Source organism: Henckelia pumila, chromosome 3 (genome assembly GCF_033568475.1).
Source record: "Henckelia pumila isolate YLH828 chromosome 3, ASM3356847v2, whole genome shotgun sequence".
Classification (NCBI taxonomy): Eukaryota; Viridiplantae; Streptophyta; class Magnoliopsida; order Lamiales; family Gesneriaceae; genus Henckelia; species Henckelia pumila.
This window is the reverse complement of record NC_133122.1, coordinates 195,369,487-195,382,654: the sequence shown is the minus strand read 5'-3', so window position 1 is coordinate 195,382,654 and position 13,168 is coordinate 195,369,487. Positions and strand designations below refer to the sequence as shown.

The 13,168-nt window shown below is 33.2% G+C and overlaps 1 protein-coding gene across 2 annotated transcripts; it reads left to right on the top strand.

Moving 5' to 3' along the window:
• The first annotated feature begins 7,842 nt into the window (after positions 1-7,842).
• LOC140890054 (C2 and GRAM domain-containing protein At1g03370-like) lies at positions 7,843-13,168 on the top strand. Of its 2 annotated transcripts, XM_073297804.1 has the most exons (9): positions 7,847-8,907; positions 9,236-10,480; positions 10,579-10,761; positions 10,897-11,180; positions 11,268-11,384; positions 11,531-11,793; positions 11,930-12,143; positions 12,256-12,528; positions 12,688-13,168. In XM_073297804.1, exons 1-9 carry the CDS (start codon positions 8,559-8,561, stop codon positions 12,880-12,882), a joined length of 3,123 nt encoding a protein of 1,040 aa, XP_073153905.1. In that variant the 5' UTR covers positions 7,847-8,558; the 3' UTR covers positions 12,883-13,168. The 2 variants fall into 2 exon arrangements, with proteins under 2 accessions (XP_073153904.1, XP_073153905.1); XM_073297803.1 differs by having other exon boundaries at positions 7,843-8,907; positions 10,897-11,384.

Here is a 13,168-nt window from a genome sequence, read left to right as displayed (position 1 = left end):
TTCTTTTAACAAAAAAAAATTGAAGCATTATCATGAATATTTTAATATTATATGTTTTAAGTCGAATATTTATTTTATATTTATAAATAGTATTTTTTAAAAATAAATAAATAATCACTCTTTTTTTGTGTTTTTTGAACGAAATCTTAAAAATGAAAAAAAAATCGGAATTTTCTCTCCCTACTCGAGGGATCCCGAATGTTCATGGTCCCGAATATTCATCTCCCGAAATATGTTGGGTTCGGGATCTTGGTCATTTTAATAGGCGGATAAAAATACAATTTCATAAATAAATTTATTATTTAATTTTTAATAAATATTATTTACTACTTATAACTAATCTTTCACAATTAAAATATTAAAAATAAATAAATTTTAAAAATTTCAATTGAAAAGGGAAAAAATTAGATGAATTGAACATGTAGAAATTGAGGGCAAATTTTTTTTTTTTTTAAAAAAGGATAAAAAAAATTTTGAAAAGAAAAATTGGATGAGTTAGAAAATAAAAAAGCCAATTTTGTTGGCTTTTAAAAAAACAGAAGAAAAATAAAAATACAAAAACTTGTAAAAAAATAAAAAAAAAAAGGAAACAAACGAAAAACGAAGAAGGAAAAGGACGTCAGCACCCCTTACTGTGGGATTCCCCAAAGTAGGGGATCCTGATCCGTACGCGAAGGGTTACACGTTGGGTTACACACTACACATGAAATTACAAAAGTATCCCTCCATTTTATTTGAAAAAACTATTTTCAAAATACATTTATGTAATTTCAAGTGCTACGTGTAATCCAACATGTAACCCTTCGTGTACATGTAGCATTACCCATTTAATTATAACTCGTAAAATGATGCACACACAACCAATAAACATCATTTTATGAAAGAAGTTATATTATTTTAGACGAGACAAGTTGTATTTAGTGGGGAGAGTGCACAATAACAATCAACATGATTTTATGAGAGAAGTTATTTTTAGTGGGGGAGTGAATGCCTACATTTGAAAAAAAAAATGAGAAAAGATGGGTAAACTGGGAAAGAAAAGATGGTGTCCTCAAGAAACGGTTTAACTAGCATACTCAACCAGGGACGTAGCCAGAAATTTTTTTTACCCGGGCCTGGCTTTTCTGATTGAAAGCTAAAATAGTATAAATTAAATATTTTAAAAGTATAATATAATAAAAAAAACTAATGTATAATCAAGAAATACTTGCAAAACATTTAATGATAAAAATATAAACGCTGAATATACGATAATGTTTTAAGTGCACTGCTCCAAAAAATTCTCGGTGGTTTTGTAAAAGAAATAAGTTTCACATATATAACATACTCCCTCCGTCCCATATATGTTGTCTTGTTTTAGTTTTCACACGAATTAAGAAAAATTTATTGGAAAAGTAAATTTTATATAAACTTCCTATTTTATCCCTATTTAATGTATTAAAAAATGATTGCACAATTTTCAAGGTGTAGTTAATAGGGTGTAATGGGCTGGGTGCGTCCCTCTGCTTCTGGCCCATCTGGTCTTCTGCTCTGGGGGCCCAGACCCATAGCCATACTCATGGCCTTCTCTCCACCTGGAAAGGAGAGTTTTTGTCCTCCCCAGGATTCGAATTTGGACCACCAGACATATATCCAAATTCAACTCAATCCAGGTACTAAACTCTTGATCCTAACATAAGGTGACAGCAACTTGACATCTACACCGGATCATCACTCTAATCTCTCAAGTCTCGAATCATCAAGTTCGTCTTTGCCCTGTCCCTGAACCACCTGTTGTCATGCACACATACAAACACGACAATAGCCGGATAACTCTGGTGAGAAACATATTTCCCAGTAAAAGCAACAAACATGCAAATCAAGTTATATATCAAACTCATGATATAAAGTAAAATACAATGCATGATTTAAAATAGGATTCTCTCAATAATCTCTCATTTCATCGGTTGGGATCCCGAGAAGAAGATATCGTAACTGAACCACCGACACTCCCGATCGAGGTGGGGCTACTTATCTTACTTCTCTAGACTCTGAGAGCTGAAAAAATGTATGCATATTCACGTGTAGTACAACCATTTTCATCAGAAAATTTAGAGGAAGAACCGAGAGTGAAAGAGCAAAGAAACCTCAAGTCTATTCTTCATCTTCAAATTCCGATATTTTGAGTTTCGGCTATCTGATTTTAATTCCGGACATAGCGTTGCGATCCTTGCAAGAAGGGCTACGAATTGATGTAAGTCTTATTTTGATTCATCATGTTCAAAAATTATGATATGGGGCAGAAAATCAAATTTGATTATGTATTGAGGTTTAGAGCGTCTATGCATTGAAATCTCGAAATCGAATAAAAAATATAGATGTCGTTTGTGATTGTTATGGTTTTCCAGCAACTATTCGAACTGTATGCTTGCTGATATGCTGGGTTTTGATTGATATACAACTGATATATGATGTATATGATTGTTAGACTTGATATAGTTGAGTTTCGGATTGCGAATTTACGCCGTTACGCCGCTGAACTTGTGATTGAGGCTGTTTTGATTAGCTTGTGATTAGCTGTGATATTGTTGAGTTGGTTGCTGAATTTTTGTAGCATGATGTACCTAATTTTTTAGATTTGGGTGAGAGCTTGACGAGATCGAGAAGTTCCATATCATATCGGCAAAGAAAAGAACAAGGTTTGAGAGTTATAGCTTGATATTTGAGTTGAGGTGCAAGTACAAGTGTTATTGAAGTGTGATGCTTGTTCTTGTACATATTGGATAGCTTGAAGACACCTTAAAAACCATACTTGAAAGGTAAAAGTGGAATTTTACTTGAATGAGATTAATACTCGAGATAGTTTGTATCGAGTTCCCTAAATCACATACGTGTTTGATTATTTGTTCTTCGCCCAGGCCCATTACATAGGGGTATATTAGTAAAAAAGTGTAAAAATGTATTACTAAATATGGTGTATGACTATATATTTGGGACAAAAAAAAAACGTAAACAATATAATTGGAACGGAGGTAGCCTCTTCAATCAATATCCTTACAATATACTTGAATGAAATGATGTTTCAAGTAATATAGATTAGAGCATATAAAAAAATCACATGTGAATAACTCAAAAAAAAAAAAACTAATCAGGTATAATAAAAGAATGAAGAACTTTTCTTATAAAAAACAGAATGAAGAAATTTTAAAATGCAAAAATATTTATTTCAAATGAAGAAAATGCAAAAATGACATAGAAAATTATAAAAAATAAATCATTTCAAAAAGATATATATCAGAAAGTTTGTTTCACAATTATTTTCTAAAAAACCATGATTTCACACATCAATTAAATTAAGCGGTTAAAAAAACAAAATCTAATTTATAGAAACACAAAAATCCAAATAAAAATTGAACGTTAGGAGCGAGTGAGAATAAACTTGAACGGAAAAATTAAATTAAGAAGATGTGTTTCATCTGCTTAATTCGCTTTTTTTAAAAAAAATTTATAAATCAAATAACGCATATCCCACAAATATATTTCAAAAAAATATCTAGACCAAGTCTACACAAATATGTTTCAGAAAATGGATTGGACCAAGTATTGGGCTAAACAAAAAATTTAGGATGGACTGATATTACAATTTAACCTTAAATAATTAAATATACAATATAACTAATAATTTATTTTTTTTAGCATGGGCTGGAGCCCACCTTAGCCTTTGGGGTGACTCCGTCCCTGTAATCAACTATTATAAAATAGTAGAGATAATTTATTTAATTATTGACATGGCATATATATATATATAAACATAGAGATAATTGTAAATTATTTAATTTTGTAATTAAAGTAGGATCTCCTTTTCACCAAGAACAACATTAAATGCTGGAATTTAAAACTAAAAGGATTTTATAAATAATTGTAATGAAATAATGAGTAACAAACATAATTAAAGAGAATTGTTAATTTTTTAAACCAAGAATTGTGACTAATTTTTAAAAATATTGAACATATGACAAATGTTTCAAAGACTATCTCACAGTAGAAGTTTGAATATTCTTGTTTTTTTTTTTTTGACAAAGAATATTCTTGTTTTAATTAATGCACATTATTGTAGTTTTTTTTAAAAAAATAATTGTATATTTCATTGCATCTTCCATTTTATTTATATGAATTAATATTGGTAATTTGCATATTATACAATTATTTAAAAATTATATATGTTTATTGAACATTGTGTAAAACAGTTCTATATTTCCAATACACATGTTTTAATGTTTATTTATTATTTATTTTTTTGAAAAAAAAACAATTTATTATTTTAAATTCAAGGAATATAAAAAACATGGACCACAACACATTGAAAAATTCACACACACCCTAGGTGTAATTTTTTTAGTTTGGGGAGACGTTTGTTATAATTGAATCTTAAATCCGTTATCTCGTCTTAAATTTAAGATTTTGATATCAGATGGCTAGAAGCCGTCAACCCAACCCTATATATCTTATATATTTTGAATTAGGATTTATTTGTTGTTAGCAGGGGCGGAGCTAACATTGGCCCAATGTGGGCTGCTGCCCACACTTGGCCTTTTTTTTTAAAAAAAATTATAGGTTCAAAAGTTTAACTAGCCCACAGTGCTGCCCACACTGGGCCAATTTTGTTTTTTAAAAAAAATTATAGGCCCAAAAGTTTAACTAGCTCACACTCATAATTTGTTTGTGCCCTTTATTTGCAATCGGTTGATATCTTTTATTTTTACTAGTAGAAAGATGCACACGCAACAATGACCAAATCAAATAATTTTTTCGGAATAAAATTACATGAAAAAAAAAGATAATCGGTTTCTTCAATTTGAATTTTGAATTTCAAATTTGAACTGAAACGTGATTGTGTGAAAGGATGTGTATTTATTCTGATCATTTTGCCTAGAGATAATATGAAGTAGAGTGTAATTTTATAGTGAATATTAGTAATTTGATTTTGGTGTAAGCAAGTCGGACCAATCGGTTTCTATGTGGGGCTGAAATTTTGTAATATAGTAAAGATATTTTCTTTTCTCTCTTTTTTTAATTGGTGGAACTGTAGATTGATTGTTTGTGGTTTATTTGAAGAAAGGACAAATGAGAGTTTAAAGAATAAAGGTTAGGGTTTTATTCGTTCATTTCTTAATGATATTATCATTAATTAACAACAATAATTAGGTTTAAGATGAAGAAATTTATCGGAATTTTAATTATTTTAATATTTCTATGTAGTAGATATTAAATGGGGTAGTACATCTAGAGAATAATTTTGGCTTACAATTTTTTTTTTCGAATGATTTGCAATAGTTGGACTAATAACAGATATAATATAAATATATAACGTGAGTAGGCTGTATGAGTGATTGCATTGATTGATTGATTGATTTAATTGGTTATTAATTAATGGTCAATAATATGAGATTGATAAATCGAATGGGTGATAATTGGATGATTGATACTCTCATTCTGTATGTAGAGAAATAAATATTTTTAAATATTGATAATGAAATTAGTATACAAAGGTTTCAAAATATGAAAATTCGAAAAAAACAATTATAAGGTAATTATTTTGTGAATTAGAATATTGTATATATATATATATATATATATATATATTTTATTTATTTAATTGTATTATATTGTGAATACTTGCCTACACTGAGGCAAAATCCTGGTTCCGCCCTTGGTTGTTAGTGCGTTTGGATTAAGAAGTTACAAGAGAAAAAAATGTTTTTTTTTTTTAAAAATTTATTATTCGAAATGTGTTTGGGTAATCTGTGGTGCTTTTAAAAGCATTTAATTCAAAATAAGAGTTTTTTTAAAAGCTCATATTTATAACTTATCAAATGTTTTTTTTATAACTCACTTAAAAAAAGTGTTTTCAATATATTTATACAAACACAAAATTATTACAGCTATTACTTTAAAAAGTATTTTTAAAAGTCAACTTAAAAAACCACTTTTAAAAGCAAAATGCTTTTGTAACCAAACTGGCAAAACTTGCACCTCTAAAATCGGAGATTCTCTAATAGGAATTGGAATCAAACTACTTGAATATGATTTGAATTCTAATTCCTAAATCCTAAGGGACATTTGGTTTGGATCTTGATTGTATTTTCAAATTAATTTTAAACTTTAATTGTCGAGAAAAAAAACTATAAAATTCATGAAGTAATCAAACTAATTAACTTGAATTATTGAGCAATCCTGTTACTGAATACCATAAATATTTAAAATTTCATTAGAAAGAAATCAAGAGTCGATCAGGGTCAAAATGGCAACATAACAAAATTTATTTTGATGGTTACAAAACAAATTTCTGTCAAGATTATATAAATCAAGTGTTTTAAATTGTAGAGTAAATTTCTCATGAGATGGGTCAACTCAGTCCATACTTATAATAAAAAACAACATTTTTTCATAAAACGAAGTATGTAAAAAATTTGCATCGTAAAATCTGACTTGAACAGAGTGGGATAAACCCAGAATCTACATGGTTTTGGCCCGTTTGTGATCGATGGGGCCAATAAAATATTACAAAAGCAGGGGCACTTTTTTCCGTCTTTTTGGTTGTGAGTTGGATAGGGATTGTCCTAATCGTGTTTCATATTCAATATCTCATCCTAAAATTGAGATTTTGATGACAAGATAAATTACAAGTCATCGGCAAAATAAGAATACTGTTGATAGCTAATTTCTATAATGCTATATATATATATATTTATATATTTATAGTTGAGAAATGAAAAAAAGAGATTATTACAATTGCATCTCATTCAACAAGTAATTGTCTAATTTATTTGTTTTCACCAAAAATAGAATGTTGTATCTAATTGATAATTGATATAAACCGAGCATTTGTAATAAATGCTTAAGTTCGTCCTAACTATCAAGAAGTTGCTCAGTCCAAATTAATTATTCTGAAATAGTGAAACGTAACAAGTTTTGATAGTGATGTGTCCAAATTAACGTGCAGTCTGGGCAATTGTTGCCTATGGGGTCTAAAGAAACAAAGTAATAGGAAAAAGGATTGTCCCCAATCCATAAAAGATGTTTGTTTAAATCTTGTATTTGCTAAAACAAAAAAAATCATGCCAAATTGACTTTTAATATCTACTACAAGTCTAATCGACTCATTCAATTTTTCATGGAGAATATCCGAACGCTCGTTATTTTATAGGTATGGATAATCTACACCATCTACCAAAAATATTAATAATATATATATATATATATATATATATATATATCATTGACGGGAATTTTATAGCTTGTGTATATAATAATCATAGAACATGAATATCATATCTGATCTAACTCACAAAAATATTAATTTCACTTTATATATATATATTGGGTCAATCTGAATTATATCACCATACCATTGAAACCTACGATTCAGCCGATATTTCATAGAACATGTCCAAACACACGTTATTTTCATGGTTATGGATTATCTACAATGTCGACAAATTTTTTTAAAACGGGAAAAATATATATATAATTTTGCTATGGTGAGTAACTACTGTGAGCACTTATTGAGCACTTATGTGAGCACCGCTGATGTGACATCTTATGCATTCAATAGGTGAACGCCACGTGAGTAGTGCTCACATAAATATTCACAATGATTGCTCACCATAGCAAAACTTATATATATATATATATATATATATTTTTCTAATAAATTTAATACATCTAACTGGACTTTACGCATATATATATATATATTCAGAGGGAAATTCTTTATAGAATGGATAAAAACTGAAATTATGCGTAAAGCCCAGTTAGATGTATTAAATTTATTAGAAAAATACATTGTCAAAATAGATGCGATGCGTTCCATCTTTTGCTCTTACGTAACAGTCGATTATGTAAAGTGTAAACTACTTTTGTTTTGTTTTGTTTTTTAATTTTAAATTTTACAGATCCATCCAATTTCCATGTTAACTGTTAACATGGTAGAAAATGAGAAATTGCAGGGAAATGGCAGCCGCAGATTGTTTATTGAAGTCAATGCTCCAAAGAAAGTACACGAAGCAAGACGTGCTGGGGCTTCGAAAAGATCAACGCTCTTTTTTCCAACTCTCCCAAGTAGCCACGAATCTAAGCTCCATTTTTCTTGATGTTTGAAGATTCATTCTGTTGTGTTCTCTCCTCAAGAATCCAAACTTTGACTTTATGTGCTCTTGAATCGCAAGCAAGCCAATTGCTCCACAATATAGTGCAGTTTCTCTCGAGTTCTTACGGTTCTTTTCCCGAGTGATCGTCTCTGTTTTTGCTATCCAAAGATTTCAACTTTGTGGTTTGTTTGTAAACCCTTTACTCTGTATCTGATTTTGTACCCAAAGTTTTAATCTTTTGAAGCATATTTATTGTAATTCATCTGTTCCATTCAAAATTTATTGCAAGCAATATGCGTGTTCCCATTCTTGAACGTTTTGTCCCCCATAGAAATTCTAGTGAGAATCATTAATCTACCAAGACTGGAATTTGTTTTTCTTGCGGTGGAATAAATAAAAACTCGATCTTGATTTGGGTTTCCACGAAAGATGAAGCTTCTGGTGCGCGTAATCGAAGCAAGAAACCTACCGGCAATGGACCAAAATGGGTTCAGTGATCCGTATGTGAAACTACAGTTAGGGAAGCAGAGGTACAGGAGCAAAGTAATCAAGAAATGCTTGAACCCATCATGGTGTGAGGAATTTTATTTTAAAGTTGATGATTTGAAAGAAGAGCTTCTTATATCTGTTTTTGATGAAGACATGTTCTTCAATGATGATTTTATTGGGGAGGTCAAGGTGCCCATTTCTTGGGTTTTTGAAGCCAAGGACAATTCCCTTGGCACCATTTGGTTCTCCTTGCAGCCTAAGGATATAAGGGCCAAAAACAAAGATTGTGGTATGAATTTATCTTAATGTGTTTTTTTTTCCCTCTCTAAATGGGCATTGTTGATTATGTACATTGAGATAACTGGTGATGGAATTTCGGATTTTGAGTTATTGGTGCTAAAATAGTTGTTCAAGTTAGGATATATTTGGTTGATTAATAGGTCAATGGAGAGATTGATAGATTAGTTTACTTTCCAGATGTTCCTTAAAAATGAATGTTGGGTTGATTGTTCATAAATAAAAAGATGCTCTATTCTTGGCAAGTGCTCTATTCTTCATAGAATTCCTGATTTAGTTCATCAGCTGATAATTGACAAGTGCTCTATTCTTATAAATAGGTGAAATTCTTCTCACCGTGTGTTTGTCGAATAATAACTCATTATTGGATGTGCCACAATTCAGTGATTCTGTAAACTCAAACTCGCCAAGGAAGTCTATAGATTCTCTAGGCTCACCAAGGATGTCTTCTCCTCTTAGACCATCTTCCTCGACGAGGTCAGAAGAATCCGTCTCGTCTAGAGAGGAAAAATTATATCAAACAACATTAGCTGGCCGAATTGCTCAAATGTTTAATAAAAATGTGGAGTCAATGCCTGTCGCTACTGCTGATGCAACTGATGCAGCAGTGTTAACCCAAGGTGTGAATTCCGCGGTGTCAGAGGACAAGTCGCCCGAAGAAAAATCCTCATCAGTTGATTTCGAAGAATTGATGAAAAATATGGAGACGAGGGACCAAGGAGGCGAAGTTCCGAGTAGCTTATCTGGAGGGACAGTTGTGGACCAACTCTATGGAATAAGGCCACAAGAGCTGAACTCAATACTCTTTTCGCCTGATTCGAACTTTTTGAAGTCTTCGTCGGACGTACAAGGTTCTACCGATTTGGTAATAGGACCCTGGAAATTTGAGAATGAAGGTGAAAGCCTCAAAAGAGTTGTTTCCTATACCAAAGCTCCGAGTAAATTGATAAAAGCTTTGAAAGCTATAGAGGAGCAAACGTATTTGAAAGCCGACTCAAAGGCATTTGCCGTTTTAGCCTCTGTGAGCACTCCAGATGCTCCATACGGTAAAACTTTTAGGGTAGAAGTGCTTTACTGCATTGCTCCAGGGCCGGAACAACCATCCGGGGAACAAACATCTCGGCTGGTAATTTCTTGGCGGGTTAACTTTTTGCAAAGCACTATGATGAAAGGTATGATTGAAGGCGGAGCAAGACAAGGCATAAAGGACAGCTTTGAACAGTATCAGAAGTTGCTTTCCCAGAATGTAAACCCGGTTGACATTAAATATATCGGGTCCGAGAAAGATCAACTTTTGGCTACTCTTCAGGTTGAGAGCCAGTCCGACTGGAAATTGGCGGTTCAGTATTTTGCGAATTTCACAGTCATCTCGACTATTTTCGTAGGGTTATATTTTCTTGTGCATATATGGTTGGCCATGCCTGGCACAATTCAGGGTCTTGAGTTTCTTGGTTTGGACTTGCCTGATTCCATCGGTGAATTGTTTGTGTCTGGAATACTAATTCTGCAAGGCAAACAGGTGCTGGAGTTGATATCTCGATTTATGCAGGCAAGATCACAAAAAGGTATTCAAATAGGATTATTCATAATTGCTAAGTATGTGGGGTTACTGATAACCTGTCTGATGATGCGAATTTGACTCCCTTTCACTATTTTGTCGAAGGCACGGATCATGGACTCAAAGCACAGGGGGACGGTTGGTTGCTCACGGTTGCCTTGATTGAAGGAAGCAGTATTGCAGCTGTTGACTCGAGTGGGTTCTCGGATCCTTATGTGGTATTCACTTGCAATGGGAAGACGAGAACCAGCTCTATCAAGTTCCAGAAATCTGACCCTCTTTGGAACGGTAAATTTAGGATCCTTTCGTTTCGTTGGTTGCTAATTGTGTGGTATGTTTCTTTCTAATCTTGAGACGTATTTTGCTCTTATGTTGTGGTTATGTTTTGAGTTAAATTTCCACTGAGTTCCTTGTCTCACGCAGAAATTTTTGAATTTGATGCTATGGATGAGCCTCCATCTGTTTTCGAAGTGGAAGTTTTCGATTTTGATGGGCCGTTTGATGAAGCTATATCACTTGGCCGGGCTGAGATTAATTTCTTGAAATCTAGTATCTCAGATTTATCTGATGTATGGATTACTCTTCAAGGGAAGTTAGCTCAAGCATGCCAGTCTAAGTTACATTTAAGAATTTTCTTGAACGATACAAGGGGTAGCAATGTCGTGACAGATTATATAACAAAGATGGAGAAGGAGGTCGGAAAAAAGGTGAGATTCTTTCCATCTTATAGATTCACTTCACGGTCAGATTACGCAGTTCGTTTTTTTGTTAATCGGTGCATGAATTGTTGGCAGATAAGAGTTCGTTCTCCTCAAACAAATTCAGCATTCCAAAAGCTTTTTGGACTTCCGCCCGTGGAGTTTCTCATCAATGACTTTGCTTGCCATTTGAAACGGAAAATGCCTCTTCAGGTATTTTTTTTTCCGGCAACTGTTAGGAATCAAAGAATATTTGGTATTAGATTTGATATTATTAAGTTAGGACTCATCTTTTGTATAATTCCAATGTGATTTAGTTGTAAGAAATAAGTGATGATGATTTCTTGATATGGTGGCAGGGCCGTCTCTTCCTGTCGCCAAGAATTATTGGGTTCCATGCTGATCTATTCGGTCGGAAAACCAAGTTTTTCTTTCTCTGGGAAGATATAGAAGATATTAAAGATATACCTCCCACTTTGTCATCAATGGGAAGTCCAATCATCATCATGACACTAAGGCCTGGAAAAGGCTTTGATGCACGGCATGGCGCGAAGACACAGGATGCGGAAGGCAGACTGATTTTTCATTTTCACTCATTCGTATCTTTCAATATTGCTCTCAAGTAATAATCATGATTCTGCTTTCATGGATGGGTTATTTTCCGCATGTTAGAACAGTTTTTGTGCGTGATTTTATTCATTTTTCTACATATTCATATTTCATTCCAGTTTCTTTTCTAAAAGAAAACTTGTGAACAGAACAATCATGGTACTATGGAAGGCAAGAGCCTTGAGTCCTGCACAAAAGGTCGAAATGGTCGAGGAAGAAACTGCTGTAGAGGAGGAGTCCATAGAAAAGGTCCAAGCTGAGGAAAATGAACCGAGTCGCCTTCAAACTGAGGAGAGTGGATCTTTTATTGGAATCGAGGATGTTAACATGTCCATGGCTTATTCTTCGATTCTATCTCTTCCTGTGAGTGTTGAACCTTTTGCACCACCATTTATTTATGTTTTTGTAATTAGATCAGACCGACTTGCGTCGTGTGTGTGTTGAGATGTTAAAAGTTTTCATCTGTCACTTCCAGACTAGTTTCTTTATGGAGTTGTTCAGAGGGGGTGAAATCGATCAAATGGTCATGGAACGAGCCGGATGCCTCCATTACTCTCACACCCCATGGGAATCTGAGAATTCGGATGTTTATCAGAGACAACTATATTACAAATTCGATAAACATGTATCCCGTTACGGAGGAGAAGTGACCAGCACTCAGCAAAAGTCTACTCTTCCGGATAGAAATGGTTGGCTTATAGAAGAGGTCATGACACTCCACGGGGTTCCTCTAGGCGATTATTTCACTGTAAGAGCATTGCTAACTAACTTCATGACTATACTATGTATATTTTTTCTAACAAAAAACAAACAGGCGCGGATCTAGCAAGGGACAAGTGAATATTTTAATATTTTTCTGAAAACTACAAGATTCCTTTTATTGATGAACACATGGTGCTTTATGCAGCTTCATTTAAGGTATCAAGTCGAAGACTTACCTTCACGGTCCGTAGGATGCAACGTCCAAGTATACATTGGTATCGCGTGGTTGAGATACACGAGATATCAAAAAAGAATCACGAAGAACATCCTGTCTAATTTGCAGGATCGCCTGAAAATCATGTTCAGCATCCTCGAGAAGGAATACATTTCGGGGGCATAGATAGCTGATTCAGAAGAACAAATCTTTCTTTATCACATAGTTGATTGTTCGTCAGATTCTGTGGAGAGGAGCGACTTCCGCCTCTATATCTGGCATAACTTGGATGAAGCTCGGTTACAAAGTACACGTCGTTAACAAGCCGGGATCAGGCGGGGTTGTATTCCATGTCTGTAACAGTGTAACTCTTGTTCATTGCACAGTTGTGATTTTTATATACGTGAAAGTGTATGGAACCCTGCTTAGGCTGCTTTGAGGGCATATGTTAGTTGATGGTCTCTTCTTTTTT

Bases quoted from the DNA above. Each gene is read 5' to 3' on its own strand.
- LOC140890054 (XM_073297803.1), top strand. From the start codon at position 8,559: ATGAAGCTTCTGGTGCGCGTAATCGAAGCAAGAAACCTACCGGCAATG. The intron at 10,481-10,578 runs GTATTCAAATAG...ATTTTGTCGAAG, and splicing joins GCAGGCAAGATCACAAAAAG to GCACGGATCATGGACTCAAA. The intron at 11,385-11,530 runs GTATTTTTTTTT...ATATGGTGGCAG, and splicing joins AACGGAAAATGCCTCTTCAG to GGCCGTCTCTTCCTGTCGCC.